Source organism: Pyrgilauda ruficollis, unplaced genomic scaffold (genome assembly GCF_017590135.1).
Source record: "Pyrgilauda ruficollis isolate IOZ18807 unplaced genomic scaffold, ASM1759013v1 scaffold51, whole genome shotgun sequence".
NCBI classification, from domain to species: domain Eukaryota; kingdom Metazoa; phylum Chordata; class Aves; order Passeriformes; family Passeridae; genus Pyrgilauda; species Pyrgilauda ruficollis.
Genome location: NW_024526711.1, coordinates 1,640,264 through 1,663,083, shown reverse-complemented (window position 1 = coordinate 1,663,083; position 22,820 = coordinate 1,640,264). Strand labels below are relative to the sequence as shown.

The following is a 22,820-nucleotide window of genomic DNA, read 5'->3' as shown; positions in this document are numbered from 1 at the left end:
ATCACTTAACATTACCAATTATGTTGTTTGCACATACCATAATATGAGTTTTTATTTTTTAAGTTACACATATTCTGTTGTTTAAGCTATATACTACTTAGATTGGTGGGCTTTTTAAAATTAATTTTTAAAGGATGCCAGTTAAAAAAAGTTTCTTTGTTTCAGGGGGGAAAAGTGGTACATACATTTTCCTGACTGTATCTCTGCCCTCTTCACATTTGTGAATCACTTGCCTCCTCTCTTTGCTCCACTGTTGAAGGGTTCCCTGTCTTGTAGCTGCATGACTTAGAAGCTGAGAATAAGAGGAGGACAGAAGATAGTGAGATAAGAGAACACAAGCAAAATGGTACATTATTGGTCAGCATAGCAGCATTTCAATACCTACTTTTTCCTGTACTGTAAAAAAGTGTAGCTTTGAAAGCAGTAAGTAAGTAGTTTTCTGGATAGATACAGGGAATTCATCTCATGGATGGGATCAACCCCATAAGACCCATAAAGATTACATCTGTGAAAATCAAAAAGTGTGCAGTGGATTGGACTCTTTGAACACTATCTCCAGTCTTTCAGTATTGAAGGAAAGGGGTTTTTTGAAGTGGGATTAGACTGTAAAGTGTTTTGAAAATAAGGCAGCTTGTATTTCAGGAGTGAGCCGAGAGGAGTGGGACGACATCCCAAAAAAATTAATACATAACAAAATAGGAGAGATGTCTCAGTCTGATTATTGTCCCTGTCCTGAAGGGCATGAGCAGAATCAATTTGCATTTGTTAAGATTGGAGGTGGGGTGGACATTGCAGTGGTCAAGCAGTGAGATAATGAGAACCTTGCTGAGACTTAACTGCCCAACTCTCTCAGAGAGCTTTATTCTTTGTGAAATACATGGAAACGACATCTTTACCTGAGCACTCTGAGTGTGAGAATGAAATAGCTGTAATGAAAGGTGTTGGTGACATTAGTGACCTGTGTGATGATGAAAGTAATGGTAATGTCTGCAATAACTAAAAAAGAGCTAGCAAGTTAAAATAAAAGATTTATTGGGTTTTTTACCCAAATTAAATTCAAATTGATGCTTAATTGTCCACAAATTGATGCTGAAAACTCAGACTGAGACACAGGGAAACTGATCACAGAGTCTAAATTGTGGTATTTCACCTGTTTGGTTCAAGTCCCATGAAGTATAACTGGGGTAGATTTGTTGCCACTTTTCCCAAAAGAACGTCTTTTTAAGTCTCGTGACAAAATTATTTGAAACCAAAAGAAAACAATGAAAGGAAGATCAACAAGCCCCCAAACACTTTTTTTCTGATTCTGTCATTTCAGAAAAGGTAATCAATGACACCGTGAATGAATTCTATGCTTTATGTATATATTTTTCTGTAAAGTTTCTTTTCTTACTGGAGTACATGTGGAAGGAATTTGCTTGGGCCAGCTCTGCTGTACAAAGAAGTACAAAGAAAGGGAAGATTGCACATTGTGAATAACATGGTTGAAATCAGAGCTCAAAATATGAAACTCTTAGCCAGAAATACATGTATAAAATTCTTAGAGTCAACACACTGAGTCTGGGTGAGCAATTGTTCACTCAGATTGAAAACAAGATCAAAAAATAATCCATACGTGAAGAAAAGAATGGAAATGCTTCCTAAAGAAGTGTAATTCAGAAGTTGATTTTGCTCATGGCTGGGAATCCTTCCACCCCCAGAGATTCATTTGCTTCCTCTATATTGTGTGCTAAATTATTAATACAGATCTGTTGTGTTGCTGGTGAAACAAAGACATTCATACAAGTTCCAGAACATGATTGTGAAATGCCACATGTGTCACTTGTGTAGAAAGAGGTGCTTTTCAAATGGACTGTGTTGCAAATGAAATGCTTTGGTTGCTTTCTCTGCAGCAGATTGCAGGATTCTGAAAGGAGCAGACAGCTATTGCTACATTGTTCCCTTGTCTAGTTTGAAAGATATTCCCCTGCTGAAAAGCATCCCAGGAAGCTCCTTCTGCACAGAATTGTTAGAAATTTCAAAAGGAAGAAACTCTGTTCAGTTTGTGTTGGCAGTGGCCTGTGTTTCTGCACCATTTTCTTCCAACACCTCTTCAGCACTTGGCTTTAAGCACCTTGTGTAATGGTCCTAGCTAATGAGGTATATTTTGCAGTTTAGGCTATAAATGTGTACAGTGAGTTACTAGAGCAAAACTGATGAACAACCACTTGCAAAGCCAAGTGCAGTTGCTTGTCATCATTCATGTGCATATGCTAAAGTGATTCTCCTCCTCCTATCCCCTCCCAAGATATCGTTATCAATATATCTCATTCCTTCTTTATGAAGCTTCCGATGTAATGTTCTGAGCCTTGGGCTCTTATAAATTGTGACTGTCGCATTCAATTACAACATATACTATGTGTCCTGTTAATGACTGCTTTCCCCTCCACCGGGGATATCATGTGTCTGCTACATAACATCGTGTAACTTGTTTTACTTGAAGCTGATTAGATCATGAGAAGCAGAAGATTGCTCTCCAGTGAGCAACACTGTATAAATCCCATTTTCAATGATAAATATTTCATATATAAACATTTCATACAGGTGCCAGATTTGTAAAAATTGATTTCCATTGCTAACTTGGATCACTTCACTACTGCAGGCTGTGAATTAAGGAAAAGCCTGACTTATTTGTATGGTGTTTAGCAGGAAAGCCCTGGATCCAAGTCTGAACACTGATACCAAATCACACAAAGATTAAATGAGATCCATAATGGGATGCAAAAAGTTCAGATTTCTCCAAACTCTTCCCAGTAAATAGCTCTCTAATTGCTGTGAGCAAATAGGGTTGAAGAATACAAGTCCCATTATGAAATTTGATATTTATTTTCCAAGTGACGGTCTGCTGCAGCTGGTTGTGAATTCCAACATGCCTTTTAGACCATGTTATTGTCTTTTTCCTTGCATGTATTAGGTCCACAGAGTCATAACCACCATGCTTCTTCTAAAAATCCTCAATTTTTGGCACTTCAGTGGGCAGTCTTTCAGTTCCCTGTCTTTAGCCCTCAGTTGCTCAACACCATATGCTTCACTAATACCTAAAAAATTATGAAATTGGAGAAATAATACATCTGGTACTCAAAGAGATTACTTGGGACTATTTCTTGTGTTCCTACCAAAGGGAATGTGCTACAGTCACAAAAAGAGGCAGCTTCAATACTGATAAATCAGTATGGTATTACCCTATTTTCTCCACTAGAAGCTGTGCAGACTCTGCTAAATAATAAACTATCAATTTATGTCTGTTAATGCTTTGTTAGAAACTTTGTAAGAATGTGGCTTCAGTATCAGCGGCTTTAGGGTCACAGTAAAATAACAAATTGAAGTGTATGTAATGTACAGTAAACTAAATTATTTTTCATTTATAGATCTGGCTTTTAAATTCTGACACCTTGCTGGTAGAGTCTTTAGGAAGTTCCTCCTCCCACAGTGATTTTACACTGTTTGGAGATATCCTTACACCTAGTTCTGGACCAGTGGGAATCTGGAATGCTCTCAAAGTCCTTTATCAGCCATGTATTCAAGGCAGAAATAAGGAGTAAGTACAACCTTTTTTTAAACTCAGATTCTGCTATTTATTTGCTTTGCATTAGTGTTTCTTTCATGTTCTTTGGACAGTCTTAATCTCACATATAAACTGCCTTGAATTTGCATATTTCTTAAAATTTTTTTTTAAGCAAAATGCCAGAGAAGTAGTGTTTGGTTTCTATTACAGCCAGAGAGAATCTGGTTGTTAGATTCTTGCACTGGAATATTAAAATATAGACTGAAGAGTTTTGTTGTTTCTAAGGGCACATGTCAGTAACTTAGGTATTAGCATTTAAATTTAATTTGCTTTCAGCTCAGTGATGAAGTTATTTCAAAAAGAAGCAGGGTTCTGAGAGAAGGGAAAAGAGAAGACATAACAAAGGTAGTCAAGTACAGTGTCATAAAAATATTTTTCTTTGATATGTCTGAGTGTACTGGAGCTCTCATAAAGGAAACATTTGATTTCAGCAAGCTTTGAGTACCACATTATGAAAAACATACACTGCCTAACATGTTAGAGCCTTTATCTGTTGGAGAGCAAAAATAAGAGCATGCTGATTAAGCAGTGGCTCCAATGTTTGCAGGTGATCAAGTATGATTTAAACATAATTTACTGCTTTCTTTGTGCAGTGATAGAAAAGAAAGCATTGATTTTGTGTAAGTCACGCTTAAATGGTGGTTTGTTGTTGTTTTCTGTTTAAACTTGGGAAACTAGGTGAAAGATTTAAATTAGTATGGAGGAAGACATTCAATCCAGACTCAGTCAATACGCAAATAATTTATAGCCCAAAACCTCATAAAACTACAACAGAGATGTTTTCTCACAAAGGCAAGCAAATGTGTATATGAATTTAATATTTTTGTAGGAGAAACGTAACATACACCTTACAAGCATGTGTGATTCATTATATTGTGTTTATCCTGAATGTTGCCAAGTGTATTTTTTTTTATATTTCAAGCAGATGCAATATTGAGTAGCAGAAATAAACTGTGATGAATGGAGAGGATGCAAAATTTTAATATTTAGAGAAAAAGTCATTCTACATGGTTAATATTAGTCATGTAAGAGAAAAAAATACCTTTATTAATGTAATAGCTTCAGAAGATGGCTTTGGAAAACCTTTATGATCTAAATGTTATTCAGGGATTCAAAATACATCCTGAAGTATTATCATTTAAACTGCTTATTCTGAGAATGGGAGATATTTTGCAAGAATCTTTCTGAAATGAAAGATATTTCACTTACTACTCTGAAGTCTTACAGAAGTGTAACTTAGAGTTTTGCTTTTCAAGTTTCATTTCCATATCACTGAGAACTTAATTATCTTAACACACGTTCATCTATTCTGACATGTTATTGAGATAAGTCATATACTTAGTCTTTTTTCTAGCATTCACAAATGCTTTTCTTGAATGGAGTTCTCAGCAGCAGTATTTTTGTGTGAGGTTATGTTCAGTTCTTTCTATCTCCACTGACAGACTTGTTAGAAATCACCTTTTTTCAGCTTTTTTTCCCCCACTCCACTACTTTGTATTTATCTTTGGGATTTTGCAGTGAGCATAAGGAACAACTGAGGTTTTAATTCTTTTCTGACAGTAATTGGTATTTTCTCTATCCAGCTCCTGGACAAGTGAAATAACGGAAGAGAAAGAATGGAAGATTTTTTTTTTTAAGCTTCGGAAGTTAAACTGTTGGTTTAGTATTGTTTTTCCACATTTATGTTTCTAGGAAAGAACAGTAAAAAGGACATGAGCACTTAAATCTGTTTCCACTAACTCATTTATCAGCTGGCCTCAAGTACCACCTGAATCTGTGCAATCAGACTGAAATCTGTCTATATTGAACAGGAATGTAAACACAGCATAAGCAAAAATATCAAAACCAGTATGACTTATTTAATGTGATGTGTTTGCATTTGGAACTCAAATTTTATTTCAAGAATTCTTTAAGTGTCTGATTTCTTGTTTAGTGCAAGTTCCAAACTTCCAGATGCCCACGTTCTGATAAAAATGATAGCACCTTGCTGTCTTCTGCACATAGACCTGCCTTTGGAATAATGGAAAGGTTTCAGGGCCCAGGGCCTGCTTCCCATGAGAGGGGAATAAGCAAGGACACCTCCAGAGTAGAAGGGGATCAGCAGGAGGTCTGCATGTGACCTAGACCCCGGCACACCTCAGTAGCTGCATGGGATAAGTGTGCACTCTGGCATCCTGTTTTAGGTTAGAGGGCCTCTTCAGTTGCTGTGAGTCCCTGGGTGCATTTGGGTTCTGTCCAATTCTGGCAGGGCCAGAATCTGAGCTGAGTGATGGGAGGGAAGCACCTTTCTTGCTTGTGGACACTGCAGTGTCTGTGCTGGTTAGCTGGGCCATAGGTTAAAAGAGATTGAGGTTAACTAGAAGTAAAAGTATTGCTTTTAATATCTAAATATAGTAACATAATTGCATATTTGTAAAAGATGGGTAAAGAAAATAAACAAAATCTGTACTTAGTTTATGTACACAAGCATAACTGTGAGATAAATACGCAGTTCCATTGTAGCAGTCGAGGTCTTGGGCTCTGTGAAATTCTGCCTTGGCAAATGCTGCTGCTAAAGAGAGTCTGACCATATTGCCTAATAATTCACATTCACGCACCCTTTCCTGGGGATACACTTGAATATTTTTCTTGAGGGGAATGTAGAAGCTTTTGAGTGTGATCTTCATTTCAAGACTTTCAGGGTGTCAGAAGAAATTTATTGTCTCACTCGAAAACTCATTTTATCCCTCCTTTATTCAGAGCTCAGTTTTGCAATTCATCGTAATTAACTTAATGCTTAATGCTTTTCCTTGGATACAGAAGTGTTTTTCCCCTTAAACTAGGAATTATGTCCTGCAAACAACACTGCTTCAGTGAGCAACAGACCTCTCTTTGCTCCAGTAAATCACTGGCATATCTATCACTGTACCTTACATTCAGTATTGCTCTAAATGTTAACAATGCAAAGGAAACAAACATTCAAGTGGGATAAATGTCCATGGTTCATTACTGGCTGCTGACTGGTAATTACCCATTTGGAGTTATTGCTGTTTAGGGGTGGCTGATCCTTTTCTAACAAAGCTGTGGTCTGAGTTAATTACCTGTTGTGTGGCATCAGCAATACGCTGATTTCATGTCAAATTTGTTGATCTGTGTTGACTATCAGCTCCTTTCCAGGTAGATTACAGTCTAATAAGCAGCCTTCCTCTTTTTTTTGTGCAGATGTCCTTTATCAAATTCCATCCTAATTTTGTTCAGAATTTTTTCCTTCTTCGTGGCCATTTTTGTTCCCAACATGTGTCCTGCTGATGACCCTTCCAATCTCCATATTGTCTGAGGAAGGAAGAAGCATCTTTCTTCTTCCAGGCTCTGGTAGAGCGACTGGCATATGGAATAGGAACAATCTCTGAATATGTCATGTGGAACCTCTCTCCATATACCTTTATTTTGGCAAGGAATTCTTAACAGCTGTGCTCTGGATATTCTCTGTATATTAGGCTCCTTTGCTTGAGAACATTGAGTAACTTTTAAGGCATTGTGAAGTTAAAATAGGGTTAAGTGTATCCAGACATTCTTCTTATAATAGTACTTGTCATTTGTCCTTAGAGCTGTATTCCTCTATCTTCCTGAGGGTAGCCTTTAAGTGTTGTAGTGATTTGTATCTTACTCCTTCAGCAGTGAATGAAACAGGGCTAGAAACACTTAGGTGTGCGTTATGTGTGATAACACAAGTTCTGGCTAAGTCTGTCTGCAGTTAAGCTTTTAGCCCGTGAGGGAGCTTTATGAAAATTCTACAGCAAATTAATTGAAACAGCATGAAAGAGATATCTTATAGATGTGTTTGAGTTCCATTAGAGAAGGCTATCTCATGCATTTTTTGCTCTGTCCTGTATGGATCATGTGCATGTGATTATGTTGGTTCCCTCCACTTTTCCCTCAATAAGGCTACTTTTCTCCACCTACAAATCTGCTGTACAGAAGAGGTCTTCCTTTCAAATAGCAGGTTCTTGGCAAGTAACACCTTATGCAAACAGCCTTAGCTGCTGGGAGTGATAATAGTAAATACTGCTGAAGTGAGAGTGTTGTAAAAATGTATGAAGAAAATTGAAAATGTGGTTATGTGGCAATTTGACCATAACTTGATCTCAGAAAATATATGTAAAGGTACAGTGGGAGGAAAATTGCACTTTGCCTAGCACTCTGCTCTAAAGGGAAAAGCTTTGTCAAAAGGTCGTTGATAGATTTTTGTATCTCATATGCATCTCTGAATGGTTTACAGCTTTTGCAGAGACCTTTTCCTATGTAAAAATTTTCTGCTTATAATTTGGGAGTTGAAAAATTACCTCCAGAAATTGTTCATTTTATTAGCTTTAGAGGGACAAGAATAAGCTGGAAAATTGAGTTTGTGGCTGAAAACCTGGAGGGTTGGAGTCCTAGTGCTTTTATTAGAGTCCATATATAGTTAGCTGTTTATGAAGCTGTTATTGATACATTCCAGAATGTTGTTTGTTTCTCCCAAGAATGGTTTTCATTCTGTATATGACTTTAGAGTAATTCACTTCTCGTAAAAACATCAAACTATTGTGTGATGTGAAAAAGTGTCCTATTTCACTGATATTTGAATGTCTGAGATTTTTCTTAGTTTTTCAGTGACTTTGCCTGTAGAAAACACATGGGACCACATAGATAAATAATTGATTGACTGAGGAGTCCCCAGTGTTTCTCTGGTTTGTGCTGTCTGTAAGTTGATTTCTCTGTCTGGAATGATTAAAAGAGTGGATGTGATTGTAAATAGAATGTGAAAGGTCTGGCTTGTTTCAGATTTTTTTTTCTGTTCCCTTCTTGAATTATTTCATGGTATCGAGTTAAGAGAACTGACACCATGGGTGGGATGAGTTACCTTAGTAAGAAGAAATGACTGTACAAAGAGGCAGAAATTTTTAAAAGATAGAGTTGGATGCCAATCAGGGTTTTGGGACAGGAAGGAAAAGAATACTTCGGAGTTTGATAGACATGTGGAAGCTATAAGCCTCATGAAATTTGAATGTTTTGGCAGCAGACTGCTCTTCAGTACTCATAGCATCCTTTCCCACCTCTGGGAAAAAGTGTGCACAACTTTTAAGTATAACTTTGAGGAGAAATATCCTGCCTTTCTTGTTTCTTGAAACTACACCTGCCATGTGCAGCAGCCTTTTATGGTAGTTACTTAGAAACTTGGTTCTTGCTCTTAAACACTTTTTGGAGCTGTTGTATTTTTGGTATCTAATCTTTGCTATTTAAAATGGCCTTAGAAGTACTAATTGAAGTAGAGAACTGTTGGAATAAACTTTGTGTACTGAATAAATTCTCATTTTTCTCAAAAATTTTGCTCATTTTATCGTTGCAGCTGAGCTTTTTCCTCATGTTGCTTGTTTTGTTCATCTTCTGAAATTTCACACTGAAGTCAGAGGAGGAAGGATTCCTACTGGTTTTTAAAATGGGATTTGTAATCCCAAATCGCTTATCCATTTGTTGATAATCTGATTGATAGGCTGCCTGTTGTCTTGTGTATTGTGAAAGATGCTGTTGTATTAGTACTTGTCTTGCAGGTACTGCTTTTGTTCTCTGCATTAAAAGTGTTAAATGCTATCTACAGAATAACTGGCAATGTAAAAATATGAAATTGACTGTAAGGGCTATTGCTTAACTACTTCTTATGGTCTAATTTTTTTTAAAGGAAAGATAAATATATATTTCTTTAAGGTCTCTGATCACAAATATATTTTTGAATCAGGATTTGTGATTCTGTAATGTGGTAAAACAAAAAAATACATTTCAGGCTTTTTCCTTTTTTCCATATTCTTCATATTTATTTGTGAAACACTGCAATTCAGGTAAGCACAATTTTGGTAGTTTTCATGTGTCTTTGACTCATCTTGCTGTAGTTCAGCTCTTTGAGGAATATTAGGATTGGTAATAAGAAAAATGGCAAGTTGGGTGGTAAAAAATTGTAAATTAAAAGGAGCAAGACTATCTGAAACTAATTTAAAATGTGTTGTCAGAAACCACTGCATTGCCAGGTAGTTAATAATACAGGATGATAGGAATGTAAGAAATGCCATGCTGGGTCAGAGCACTTTAGTGTATGGTTCTGTATTGTCCCTCCAACATCCAGAAATGCTCTTCAGAGTAGTTTGTGAGCACTTTCTTGTTGTGCTCAGCTCTGTAGTTGTATTAAGGATGTCAGAGGATACAGCCCTGCCTATTTCCTTTACTGTCTGTTCATTCATTTTTTTATCATCTGTTTGAATAAATACTTTTTGGCCTTCTGGTGCTGTCTGCCTCCACAATCAAGTGACAAGTTCCAGAAGTTCACTACTGATGTGTAGTACTCTTTTAACCTCCCATGAAATTACGTCCTGCTAGATTTAAGGTGGGGATTAGCAAACCACAATTCAGAATTCCCACCAGCTAAATGGACATGAGGATCCTAAACTACTGCATGTGCTGTTCTTGATGATTATAGTTAGGGGCTAGACTTACTTGCTGGAAGGAAATCAATGTCACATCTACTCAAGTCTTACTATGTATATGTATAGCTTTCATTTTGCTTTCCTTGTAACACTGCTTTTTTAAAACCAGGTAGACTAAATATGATAGTGCTGATCCATTGAGGGTAATTTTATAATCATACATCAAACATAGCAGATTTCCACTTGGATGCTTGCAGTTTGTTTCTCGTAGACTTATAAAGACTGTTGGGTTCGCTTGGGAACTGTAAGTACTCAACTCCTGTAATGCCTTTAAAATGACGGGATCTATTTGAGCAGGCAGGAATCAAGTAATGAGCCAAGAGTAAAAAAGCAAATCTTATAAAAGCTTATTGAAATCTTATAAAAGCTTATTGGACAGATGGTTGACATGAACTATTTAAACCTCAAAACTTGGTTTATTTATTGGATTTTAGTATCTTGACCTGTTTTAAATTAATTAGCATTCATTGTTTCTATTGTATTTCTCCATGCCAGGCTGTGTAAACTAACAATACGATTTAAGCTGCCACTTTTACTTGAAATATTTTTAAATTGGTAAGAATAAAGCAAATTGGGAGTGTATGACTTGAGACCAAAGAAAAAAGGCTTATTCATAAAAAAATAAAATATTTATTTATTTATTGGTCAGGATTCTTCCATCTTTGTGTGTGCAGCAACAATAGGATATTGCTGCTGGTTGCCTGTTTTGTGTGCTGTGGCATCAAAACAGAAAAAGCAATTCTGATGATGGCTCCTCTGCCTACTGGCCTTAAGCTATAAATTAAATTATTAGTATAATTAATAAGCATAATAAGTGATACCTATCACAGAATCACAGAGTGGGTAAGGTTGGAAGGCACCACTGTGGGACCATCTGGTCCAACCTCCCTGCTCAAGCAGGGTCATTCTAGAGCATATGGCACAGAATTGAATCCAGATGGTTCTTGAATATCTCCAGTGAGGGAGACTCCACAACCTCTCTGGGCAGTCTGTTCCAATACTCAGTCACCTGTGCAGTAAAAAAATTCTTCCTCATATCTGGGTGGAACTTCCTGTGCATTAGTTTCTACCCATTGCTTCTTGCCCTATTGCTCAGCACCACTGAGAAGGGACTGGTTCCAGCCTCTGACATCTCTCTTTTAGATACTGGTGGACATTGATGAGGTCCCCTCTCAGTTGTCTCTTCTCCAGACTGAACAAGCCCAGCTCCCTCTGCCTTTCCTCATAAGAGAGATGCTCCAGTCACCTCATCAACTTTGTTGTCCTCCACTGGATCTGCTCAGGAGCTCCACGTCTCTCTTGTACTGAGAAGCCCAGAACTGGATTCCAGATGTGGTCTTACAAAAGCTGAGTAAAGGGGCAGGATCACCTCCCTTCACCTGTTGGCAGTGCTCTTCCTAATGCACCCCAGGATACCATTGGCCTTCTTGGCCACATGCTGGCTCATGGACAGCTTGTTATCCACTAGGACCCCCAGGTCTGTCTCCCAGCAAGTCAGTCTCCAGCCTGTAGTAGAGCCAGGGGTTACTCTTCCCCAGGTGCAGGACCCTGTGCTTGCCTTTGTTGAGTCTCAAAATGTTCCTCTCTGCCCCTCTCTTCAGCCTGTTGGGGTCCTTCTGAAGGGCTTCAGAGCCCTTTGGGGTATCAGCCACTCCTCCAGCTTTGGGTCGTCAGAGAACTTGCTGAGGTGGCCTCTGCCCCTGCATCCAAATCATGGAGGAATAAGTTAAGGAATGCTGGGCCCACTACTGAACCTTGGGGACCATCACTAGTCCTGGCCTCCAACTAGACCCTGTGCCACTGATCAGGACCTTCTGGGATCTGTCCTTCATTCAGTTCTCAATCCACTTCACCAGATCTGGTCATGAATGTCTGAGGAAAATGTGGAGGAAATCTGACTGGAAAGCTGGGAAGGGTTGTTCCAGGGAATAAAGTTGTGCAGAATTTTAGAGCTTCAGCCAAGTAATTTCCAAAAGACTGCACTATTAGATCTACTCAGAAGCGAGCTGTTGGATTGACCATGCCTGTTTTCCCACTGTGTATGGCCATGAGAGTTCCCAATAACTGTTCTTCCAGGGAGGTGAGTATTTTAGCTTTAAATTGCTAGTTTAGTGTTCCACCTCTGCCAAAAGACTTTCAAATGCACCTTCAAAATAACTCTTTTGCTCTCTGGAAGCAATTTGGAGTGACATCTGTAAGGCCCCAAAAACATGCTTGACAAGAGTCTTAAAAGGGCTTATGGTTTTTTATGTACTCTGACTTAGGTGCACAGGAAGAATATTTTGAAGAGGTCAAGACAATAAAAAAAAATTACTGCCAACTTGGAAAAAATCAGAGAACTTCGACAGAAGTTTAGAGCAGCATTCAATCAACACAAAAGCATCTTCTCTAAGCATTGACTTAGCAAGCTCCAATCCCATCCATTTTGAAGTTACTCAAAACTGTAAGAAGAAGGAATTAGTAGAAGAAAGAGAGGAAGCTACAGAAAAGAGCAAAGCTACCACTTTGGTATAGCTACTATAGCTACCACTCCTGGTTCCAGTGGTTCAGCTGACAGAAATTCCAAGAAGAGATAGGGTCAAGATGTGCTCACTGCTTGTCCTGGCTTAGATACCTCTTGGCTTTCCTGGGCACCTTCCCCCGGTGGGACTTCTGGTCATCTGGTCACTCTGGGGCTAGAATGGGTCTCCAGAGGCAAGTGTGGAACATTTGCTCCCATGTGCTGGGGATTGGCAGCCTCTGCAGGGCTGGGACATAGGCCTGGGGCTGTGTGGGGCATGGCATTGCCTCATGGAAGCAGAGGCCCAACCTGCCCCTTCCCAAACATGCACCTGAAATGTTTCATGCCAGAAATCCTTTCAGTCTCAGAACATTTTTGCATAGAGAGCCACACTGGTATCACAGTCTTGATTGGACTGTTATTCAACCATTTGTTAATTATCAAGTGTGGTTTTATTTCTTTACCTGTGGTGTGTTCTCCTACATCTGAAGTCCATTCTAATTTACTTTATTTACAAAAGGTTTATAGTTGTCTTGTTTTCAGCTGTTTCATCTCCTGTTTGAATAAGGTCATCTACTGAAAGACTTCTCATTGAGCTGGTATCTGTGACACAGTTTTTTCATGACTACTTCACTTCCTTTTATCAAAAATCTGTTTTAGTCTGTCTGCAACATTAACTCCTGCATCAGCATTGACTTGGTTTAAACATAGATTTAAGTCTTCCATCTAAATCCCCTTTCTATTCCTTTTTTCTTCTGCTCTTGCTCATGTCCAGAACTCAGTTGCCAGGCTGCATGCCTCCCTTATCCTGTATCCTGTGCTTCTAAGCTGAAAGCTTTCCCTTTTTCTTGACCCATTAAATTTTAAGAAAGCTCCTAAAACTAAAGAGCCAAAACAATCTGCCTTCACTAATCTGACTGTGTCAAGGTGTATGTGTGTGGTGCAGCCCCCACAGTGCTCTCACAAGGTTGGTGTGTGGCCTCGTGTGATTCCTCCTGCTGTGCCTGGTGTCTGCAGCCGGACAGCAGGACTCTGGACAGCTCTGCCTAAGAGCTGCAAGGGCTCCATCAGCATCAGCCAGGATTAAACAGGCATTGGTGAATCTCTGCAGTAGCAGAAAGCGGGAAACTTCAGAGTAGTTGAAAGGGAAAACTTGGGAAATAGCTCTGAGGAGAGGAGGTGTTAAAACTAGGGACAGTTTTGGGAAGGGTGGAGGGATTATTTATGGAAGAGTATTTCCCTGCACAGAGAAAAACTGACAAGACATGTGAGGACACATACTGGCAGAGGACATGGAAAAGGGGCTAGTGGAAAGTTGAGTCTTTCCAGATATGCAGTCAGTCTGTTGTGAGTTTCCAAAGTGAGCTGTGTGATGTAGTAATAGATGTAAAAAAATCTATACTGGTTTAGGATTTTGACCTAATTTGAAGTTTACTTTTAGGAGAGGAAGCTGTGCTCTTGACTGCTGGTTTTATTTATTTAGGATTTAGTTGCTTGTTAAATTTGATTTCTAGCCACATCTCATACTTCAGTTTTGTGCTACCTGCATAGAGTGAGCTTCTGTACAATTTTTACAAGATGTATAATTTTTTGTGGAGCAAGAAAATGATGATAAAAATAAACTCATCTATTAAAATTGTGGTTTCAGTGTGAAAGGGAAAATATGACATATATGAAATTCTAACTACAGTCATTAGGCTTTTGTTTGGCAATGGCTTAGACTGAATGAATAGAAAGAATAAATCTTGCTGTCAGCAAATTTGGGATCAACCACTTCTATTATTTGTGGTGTTTCTTGCTTTGCTGCAGGTAATTGCATCTTAAAATACTGAATTTCCTTCTCTTCTGAAGTCAGTACATCAGGAGAAAAAACTTAAAGCATCAAGCTGAGACATTTTTGTGAACAGTGATTACAGCATTTTTTCTGTACAGCAGGATAACTTCTCCCTTTGGATTCAGACATAATGTTCTGGAGTGCCTGGTATTTGTGAATACTTCTATATGGAATATCAACAGTGCTGTGGAAGAGATTTAATTTTACCCAAAGGTTTAAAAATCAGAGGCCAGAAAACATTTTCATCTTTATATTGTTCTGAAAATCCATTTCAACTTCAGAAATGGCCCCCTGCTTGGTATAATAGGACTTAAAAAGGGAATTAAAGTTTATGGAGCATGTATAAATCTTCATGTGGCACAGCTGGTAGGAATAACCTCTGTAAGAACACCCAGGCAAGTGCTTTATACTGTGGCTAGGGAACTTAGATCTTTATGTACAGGGTAACAGCAGTGCCATCTCATCATACAGACCATTGGTTCATTCTACTTTGATTTAATTTGATTTTTTTCTTCTTAGATAATTTTGCTCTGCTGCTTGCCTGGTTTGTTTTGCTGACAAAACCTGTTACTGTTGTGGCTATTCCACAGCCCTAAATGCACTCCTGTTTCAATACTGTTAGGGCAGGGTATCAAAGGCACCATCCCTCCTGGTACCAGTGACAGTGTTGAGACTGCTGGCTGGTGTGACAGTGAGCTCATATTAGGGCTGTATTTTCTACCTAGTGCTTAATCCCTGTGCTTTGTGGGTAGAGCCTTTCCTGGGGATGGTGGTGTGACCATGAGTAACAAGGCAAGGGGATACCACATTGCTAACTGGGTTTGCTACCTCTCTACCACTCTCCCTGCACGGCCTAGATGGGAAACTCAGATTGCCTTGCCGAAGCCAACTCTGCTTTTCAGTCATGGTCTTAGGTGAGGTTACTGCACCAACTGCTTGCCTTGCTTTTGCTGCACAGACATCTGAGCCACTTGACAGTCAGGTCCTCAGGTGCTTCAGTTTAGAGCATATGGTTGAAAGTAAATTGTTGCCAATTTTGGATTGCTTAAAGACACTGCACATTGAACCATGGAAGTTTAGGAAATGAGTGATGAGCAGTTCAGGTGTCCTGGCAGGGTCAGCTGCTGAGACCAGTAGCTTTATCAGCTATCTCACCCCTGCTCATCCATCAGGTCACTGAGTACCAAGACTAAGTGATGCCAGCTCCTAGTGTGCTCACAGTGCACAGAAATAGCAGGTTGTACCAGCTTTACAGCATTTATGCATTGGGTCTGAATGTCTTCTTTTTTTTTTTACCCGTAACTACTAATTTAAAAAAAAATCTTACTTAATAAACCTATGCTGATTTATCATAATTGCATCTATCAATGCATTTTTGATGACTAGATGCATGAATTTCAACAGTCCCTTCCCTAAGGCCACATTAGTCAGTATAAGCTCAGACTGATGCGTAGAAAAATTTTTTTCCCAAACTCATAAGGATGTGTAAAAAATCTATGATGTTGCCTTAACAAGGCCCACTGAGATTTGGGATTATATATCTAAGCCCTTATTGAAGAAAAAACCTTTCCTATGTTTACCCATGCAGAGCAAAGCTGCTCTTCAGACAGCACTTTAAAAATGAAGATAATTTGATAAACATAGAATTGAAATCATAGAGAAAGGTATGAGGGATCTTCCCTCTGAATTCCTTTACTGCAAAGCCACAGTTACTATTAACAAATATAAAATATAAATCGGAGTGGCAGCAGCTCTTGAATTTTAAGGCCATTTCAGTATACTAGGAACCAGCAGTGGAAATCTTTAGCATTGTTAGAAGAAAACTACTTGCAATACCAAAGAAAAAGCAGAGATGGAAGATAGACCTCATTTCCTAGCAGGAGAATTCATTCTCCTGTACAATTAATCTGATTTCCTAGTCTCATTCTTCAGCACCCAGATCTCTGCTCTTTCTCTAAGAGGTAATTTTTACTCAGGTATGCCATTGTTGGGGCCTCAGTTTAGCATCCCTCTACTTCCTTCTCCTGGGAAACTCTAGAAGGGAAATTAAGTGGAATGTATTTCATGAGGTATTTTATGTTCAACTCCCTCTTGTTTTCTTTGAGGAATTAGGAAATTAAACTGTTTCCATAGGTTTGGAAATTAAACATCCGATTTAACATTAGGCCATTTAATTAAATTATAAAAATTGAACCTGATCTTTTCAGGAAGGGTATTTTACAGGAGGCCATAGTGCAGTTGGCAGAAAGTTTTAAGTTCTGCACTTTCAAAGCATCAGAGTTGCTTTAGACCTTTTCGCTCCTTTGCTTAGACCTGAGCAATCTGTCTATCCCAAAAGTTAAGTACATTCTTTGTCTCTCTCCAGAAACCAGGTGTTCTCCTTTTGTAAGATTGATAAATATGTACACTATTCCATTCAGCCTTCCTTTGGGTAAATTTCTACTATTTTAATTATCAGTGTTTGCTGTGAAAGTATTTAGATTCACTGACAATTCATACAGGGCAGTCTACAGGAGCTGCACAGTCCCAGGAAACCTTGAAGAAAAAATGAAAGCCTGAATGTAGCTGGGGATGGTATTGATGAGTTTACAAGCAGTGACACTGAGTATTGTATGACAGAATGCAGACACATAGGTGTTCTAGATTAATGAGTAAGCTACAGGTACTGGTCTTTAAGCAGCATCTGCATGTATTTTTACATTTTGTAGATCCAAGAGGAATATGTAATCCTCCTATGCCCCAGATAATGATGTTTTGTTTCAATAAGTGATGGGAACATTGTCCTGGAATGTCCTTGTATTCACATTGCTTAATGTAGAATGATTTAGTCTGGATACGAAGTTCTGCTTTTAAGGATGAAGAGTTAGTAAATCTTTAAATCTGATGAAACACCAAACAATTATTGTCCATCTCTTGAATTGTTTTGCTGTTGTGGGGCCTTCTTTTCTTTTTTCTGCAGCATCTCTGAGATTTGAGATTTTGTTAATAATGAGTATTACAGTTGGGCACACATGACATAGTTGCTGCTGCTCTGTAGATAGTTCAGAGTTACCAATTTGGAAATCATCTGGTAGCTGTTTTGGGCAAGCAGACCAGGTATTTTTGGACTGACTTCAGTAATGTCTCAGTGAATGAAGGAGAACTTTAAAGAGATGAAACTAGAAAACAAGTCAGTCACAGATGAAACTAGGAGCTTAAATAACTCAAAATAATTCTTGACATTGCATTTGTGATGCTTAGAATTATTGGAACAGATCAAGAATAATAAGTACATTTTTTTAAAATCTTGGATGTTGTATACTAATTTATTTTGAAGTAGATATACTAATAAAATTCCTTGCTAAGGTGCTGCAGCTTGGTTCACTGCCCCTGTTTTCATTATAAGAACTTCTACTTCTCTTTGAAAGCTAAATTATCTTCACAGTCTCCAGCTTTTTTTTAATCCCCTTGCTCTTAGAATAATTTGCTCACCTGAGAAGTGATTGGGTGAACTGAAGTGAATTAAATGCCATTTCAAATTACATAGGTCTTCTCTTTCTTAAGCATCTGACCCTCAGTGGGTCTGGGCATACTGCTCATGAGGTTTTTGGAACCTTTTGTACTGAACTAGTACAAAATTTAATTCTTGTATTTGATCTGCCTTGCCACTGTTTAGAATGATGGGTTTGGATTTTTTGATTGCCTCTTTATCAACTTTTCACATTTTACATGGTGAAAAATAATTATTAGATCCTGGATGTAGTACTTCTATGGAGGGAGCTTTCTGTGAAGGGCCCTTGTATTTGTAAGAGGATACCTGACACCACATTTTTTATGTTCACTAATATTACACCTCATTTTGATGATTTTTAAATAAAGATTATAGTTTCTTGGAGAGATGTAAAGGCACTTTCAGGAGAGTAGTGTTATTGATAACATCTGGGCATTCAAAACTTTAGACATGCCAATATTTCTGAAAAAGACATGTCTTCCTCCTGAGTCTCCTATTTTATGATTGGAGTTTCCAACCTTGAGAGGGGAAGGAGTGAGAAAAGAGTCTGTAAAATCATTCCTGTGTGTGAGTTTGGTGGAACTGGAACCCAGGAGACAGCAGAGATATTTTGGGTTTTCTCTGGCCCTTCTACCTAGTGTCATGATGCCTGGAGGGTCTGGGAGACAGCCTATTGTCTCAGCCTTCAGGTGGGAAGCTCAGCTGCACACAGGAGATGCTGGTTAATGTGCAGACAGTGAGGAGAAGGTGCTCTACATTTATGACCCATCTCTAGAGTCCCTTGATAAGATCCTGTAAGTTCTTGAGTTGGTTTATGGAAAAAATACACCAAGGCAAATACCTTTTTTTCCGCTGTGAAAATGAAGTGTTTGTGGCAGTACTTGGACTTGGTAGTGTTGGGTTAACAGCTGTACTGTATTACCTTAGAGGTCTATCCCAATTAAAATGATTCTGTGATTTTATATTTTCTGTCTTGCCAGTTACCTCCACCTTCCTTCTCCTACCCTGACTTTTAAACACATTTGCTTTATTTGCTTAATTTTGGAGATAAACATCTTGGGTTATACTTTTCCCACCATATCTGTAAAGCAAGTGTTCATCTAGAGGAATACATTGTTAATGATGAAAAAAACTATACGTTGGCAACAACAGTTGCAAGAATCTGCTGAGGAAAGCAGTCGGTCCAGCAAGACATCACTAGTTCCATAAGCAGGCTTCCCTAAAATTAAATGAACCTTTTAAGGGTGAGCTGTCTGGAATTACTTTGCCTTTACTAGAGTAACTATATTGATGTCAGCAGGTGCCCTGAAGGAGCTTTTACAGAGTACTTGGTTTTTCTACAGCTCTACTACGCACTTGCACCCTTCAGGAAATAGGCACTATTAGAAAAGGCGTACACACGTTTGTCAGGGCAAGTGGCCTTTTTATACCCTTAAATACAGATCCAATATGTTCAGAGGTTAGGAAAAAAAAAAAAAACAAAACCAAAAAAAGAGATGTAACCTGAGAATTCAAGTACTTGGTTCATACTTACTGGGAAGAGAGGCTTTTTAGTTTGATGGTGTTGCTGCTCATATTTGGTATTCCTTGCAAGTAAGATGGGATCAGTCAGGCTGTTAGCATAGGTCAGTAGCACACTGCTGTGTCCTCTGCATCCCTCCCAAGCACAGTAGTCTACAGTTATTGTCATTCATTAGGGAAATAATGAGCAATCTGTTAATTTAATTTAGAACAAGATGTATCCAGGAAGGAATCAAGAGGTGCTTAAGGTGAGGAAAAGTATTTTAAGAGGCATTCTAATCTATCCCTTCATTCTGAGTTGTATAGCCATATTCATGAAAACTGCATTGTAGAGTCATAGTATGGCTGTTGCTACTGCCATCCTCCATTATGGAGACTTATCAGCAGTGATCTGGCTGCAGGAATCTAATCTTTATTGTTTTCAAAAAGGTTACTTTAATTCTTTCTACCTGGGATGCAGTAAGACATGAAAAAAAAAAAAAAAAGGCAGCTTAAAGCCTTAACATAACCATGAAGGTGAAGAAGCTTATTCTAAAGCATTGGCCATGCAGTTTTTATGAGAGTAATTTGCCTCTCCTTTTAGTGAGACCACATTGCTTTGCTGCTGAGAAGTCAGCAATTGCATTGTACTTTGGAGCTGCACCAGCAGTTCTGCATAGTGTGGATGTTAAAGAGCAGTCACAGCAGACTTTAGATGATGTTCAGCAAGAGCTAAACTGCAGTGCTTTTCTTGGATTTGTAGGAAAATTAAATTAATGTGGATTCTACTCTTGTACCCAAGTAGGCAAAAATTGCATAGGGATTTTAAAAAAGTAGTTTAAAAAGTATATATTGTGACAGAATTTACTGTCTGCCATGTTTTCTTCCTGTTATATCTAGTTATGTTTGACATCACAAGCCCAGCAGGAGATTTTTCTTTGTGAGCTTCTATCCCTCAGTCAGATGCTCTAAAAAGAACCTCTCTGTAACTGGTGAAAATTTGCAGCAGGTTTCTGCTTTTACAGGTTCAGTTTTTGCAGTAAGCTGTTGATCTTGTAGATGAATGAAGAAAGAATGTCTCTATCCATAGACAGTTGTTGCTATGGGTTGTCTCTGTGGCTAGATCTGCTGCTGCTATGCCTTTATGGACTATGGTTTTGCTGGTAGAGCATATTCTAGGACATACCTAGCAGGTTTGGGATTTTATATGCAAGACCAGTTCCCACAAAATTAAAATCATGTTTTCTCTTCATTCTTTGATGAGCCTGTTTCTGCTTACCTGGTGCTGAAACTAAGTAAAGACTAAATATGTCTTAGTTGTACTCACAGACCATCTGTACATAGTTTGAGTACTGTTGAGAATTTTAAATTTAGTACATTTGCTAGTGTTTGTGGTCCCACGTATCTAGGTGTCCCATTGAACGTCTGCTTTAGACATTGCTGCTTGATTTAGGTTTTCATACATCCATTTTAGATCCTATGAATCTTCAACCTACAGGTTTCAGAATAGATGAACACCTGCTAATCCTTCTGTGATGTTTAAGCTTTATTTCAGTGATTCTTGCAGCTGAAATTGTGTTTTGTCTTCCACAGAGACTGTACAGTTGGTGCTGTTTTGCAATGGAATGAAAATATTTTATGGGTGATAAGAGTTTGCAGCTTAAAATTAATGCTTTTGAAATTGCAGAGCAGCCAGATGGAGGAGGGAAGGCAATGTAGAAAAGAAGTTGGTGAACACCCAAGAATCTTTAGTCTGGAGAAGTATGTTGAGCATTACTTTGAAACTACATACTCTGAGGCAAAGTTACTCCTGGAGAGGATTAAAATGTCAAGATTTATTGCCATGCAAGAAGTTGCAGTATATTTAGGTAGCTTTCTGTGATTCAGAGGAATAATGTGCTTGTAAACAACCTTGTCTGTCTTGGAACAGTAGATGAACACAGTTGTTTGGTTTTCTGCTTTTGCCCTTTACCCATTGAGGAAAAAAAAAAAATAAATTTGTGGACAAGAGGCTTTGCTCTGAAAATAGCATTTCCTAATAAATATCCCTAAACCAGTGTAGTTACCTTTAAGTTAATATAGGGCAGTTGAGTCTTCTAAAAATGTTGGTTGGTGTGAAATAATTTGGGCTTTGCTTTACAGTTTGAAATAGGCAGCTTTACTTCTCTTTCTGACTTCCCTTAAATAGCTTAAAATTATCAAAGCATGTCAAGAAGTTATAAAATAATTTCAAATGCATTAATAAAATTAATGTTGAGATTCATATGTAGTTGTTTAATGCAAACAAAATTATTTAATCCACTGTCTTTTAATATACATTTTAGCATGAGTTAATCTATGCTATGTATTGGAGTTAGAAATGAGAAAACTGCATGTGCAGTATGGATTTTAAATCGTAAAAGCATTCATCAGAGCAAATAGCATCATTTTAATTAAAAGGTGCTTTGAAATACTACAAGACCAGTTGATACCTCTTATGTCAGCCCATCTGAAAAATATTATGACACTGGTACTCTGGTGAGATTAAATCTGAATTTTCATTGTAAGGCTTTCTTATTGATATTAAATAACTTGCCCTTTTCAAATGGTGACACATTGAAAGTTCAAGAAGGACTTACATTTTGCAGGATAGGGTATTTTAAACCGGTGAATTGTTTTTGCAGTGGATTTCTAGCTAACTTCTTTTTACTAGACTCCAGATTTGCATATTTTTTTCAATCAAAGTATTCATTACTCAGAAAAAAAGCTAGAAGACCCTTAATAGTGAGCAGGTCCTTCTATATGCAACTACTATAGTGAATTACAGAAATATGTATCATTGTATGTTAATAGGACTGTTGTATATATAACTAATATAATTGTATATACTACATTAAAATATATATACTATATGCTGTATATATGATGCACTTTAGTGTAAGGATTATATATCAGCAGTTTTATAATGAGAAGGCTTTGCAAACGATAGTATTTAAGACCATGTGAAAATACAGAAATTCAGTTCAATCCAGTCTTGTCTCTGTAGTGCTACACTGAAAAACGAAATGTTTAAGACTTCAAGATGGAGCTTCTGTGTTGACCACTGTAGTCCATTGCAAAACATACAAAGAGGCATGCTCTCTTGCCTTCTTACTTCACTGAATAATTTGCTCTTTTGCTCATTTCCTTGCAGGAACACCAATGAGTTCAATTTCTGTTCTTACGGTTTTTGTTTCCTATGAGAGATTTAATACCTCTTGATTTGGGGTACCATGCAGCTAGTCAAGATCCCAGGTAAAATTTGCTCAAAGCCCACACTTGACACTCCCAGCTGCTCAGGATAAATAATGAATGGTAGAACATGACCACAGATGTTTGTTTCAGGACAGAAGCAGTGGTTCTACAAAGCAAGTTTTTTCCCA

General features: G+C 38.1%; 1 protein-coding gene across 1 annotated transcript in view; it reads left to right on the top strand.

Moving 5' to 3' along the window:
* UBE3D (ubiquitin protein ligase E3D) overlaps positions 1 to 22,820 on the top strand; it is a 78,105-nt gene that overhangs the window by 16,670 nt on the left and 38,615 nt on the right. The window contains exon 8 of the mRNA XM_041480370.1: positions 3,408 to 3,577. Coding sequence (XP_041336304.1) covers positions 3,408 to 3,577 — 170 coding nt within the window. The remainder of the gene's footprint in view (positions 1 to 3,407; positions 3,578 to 22,820) is intronic.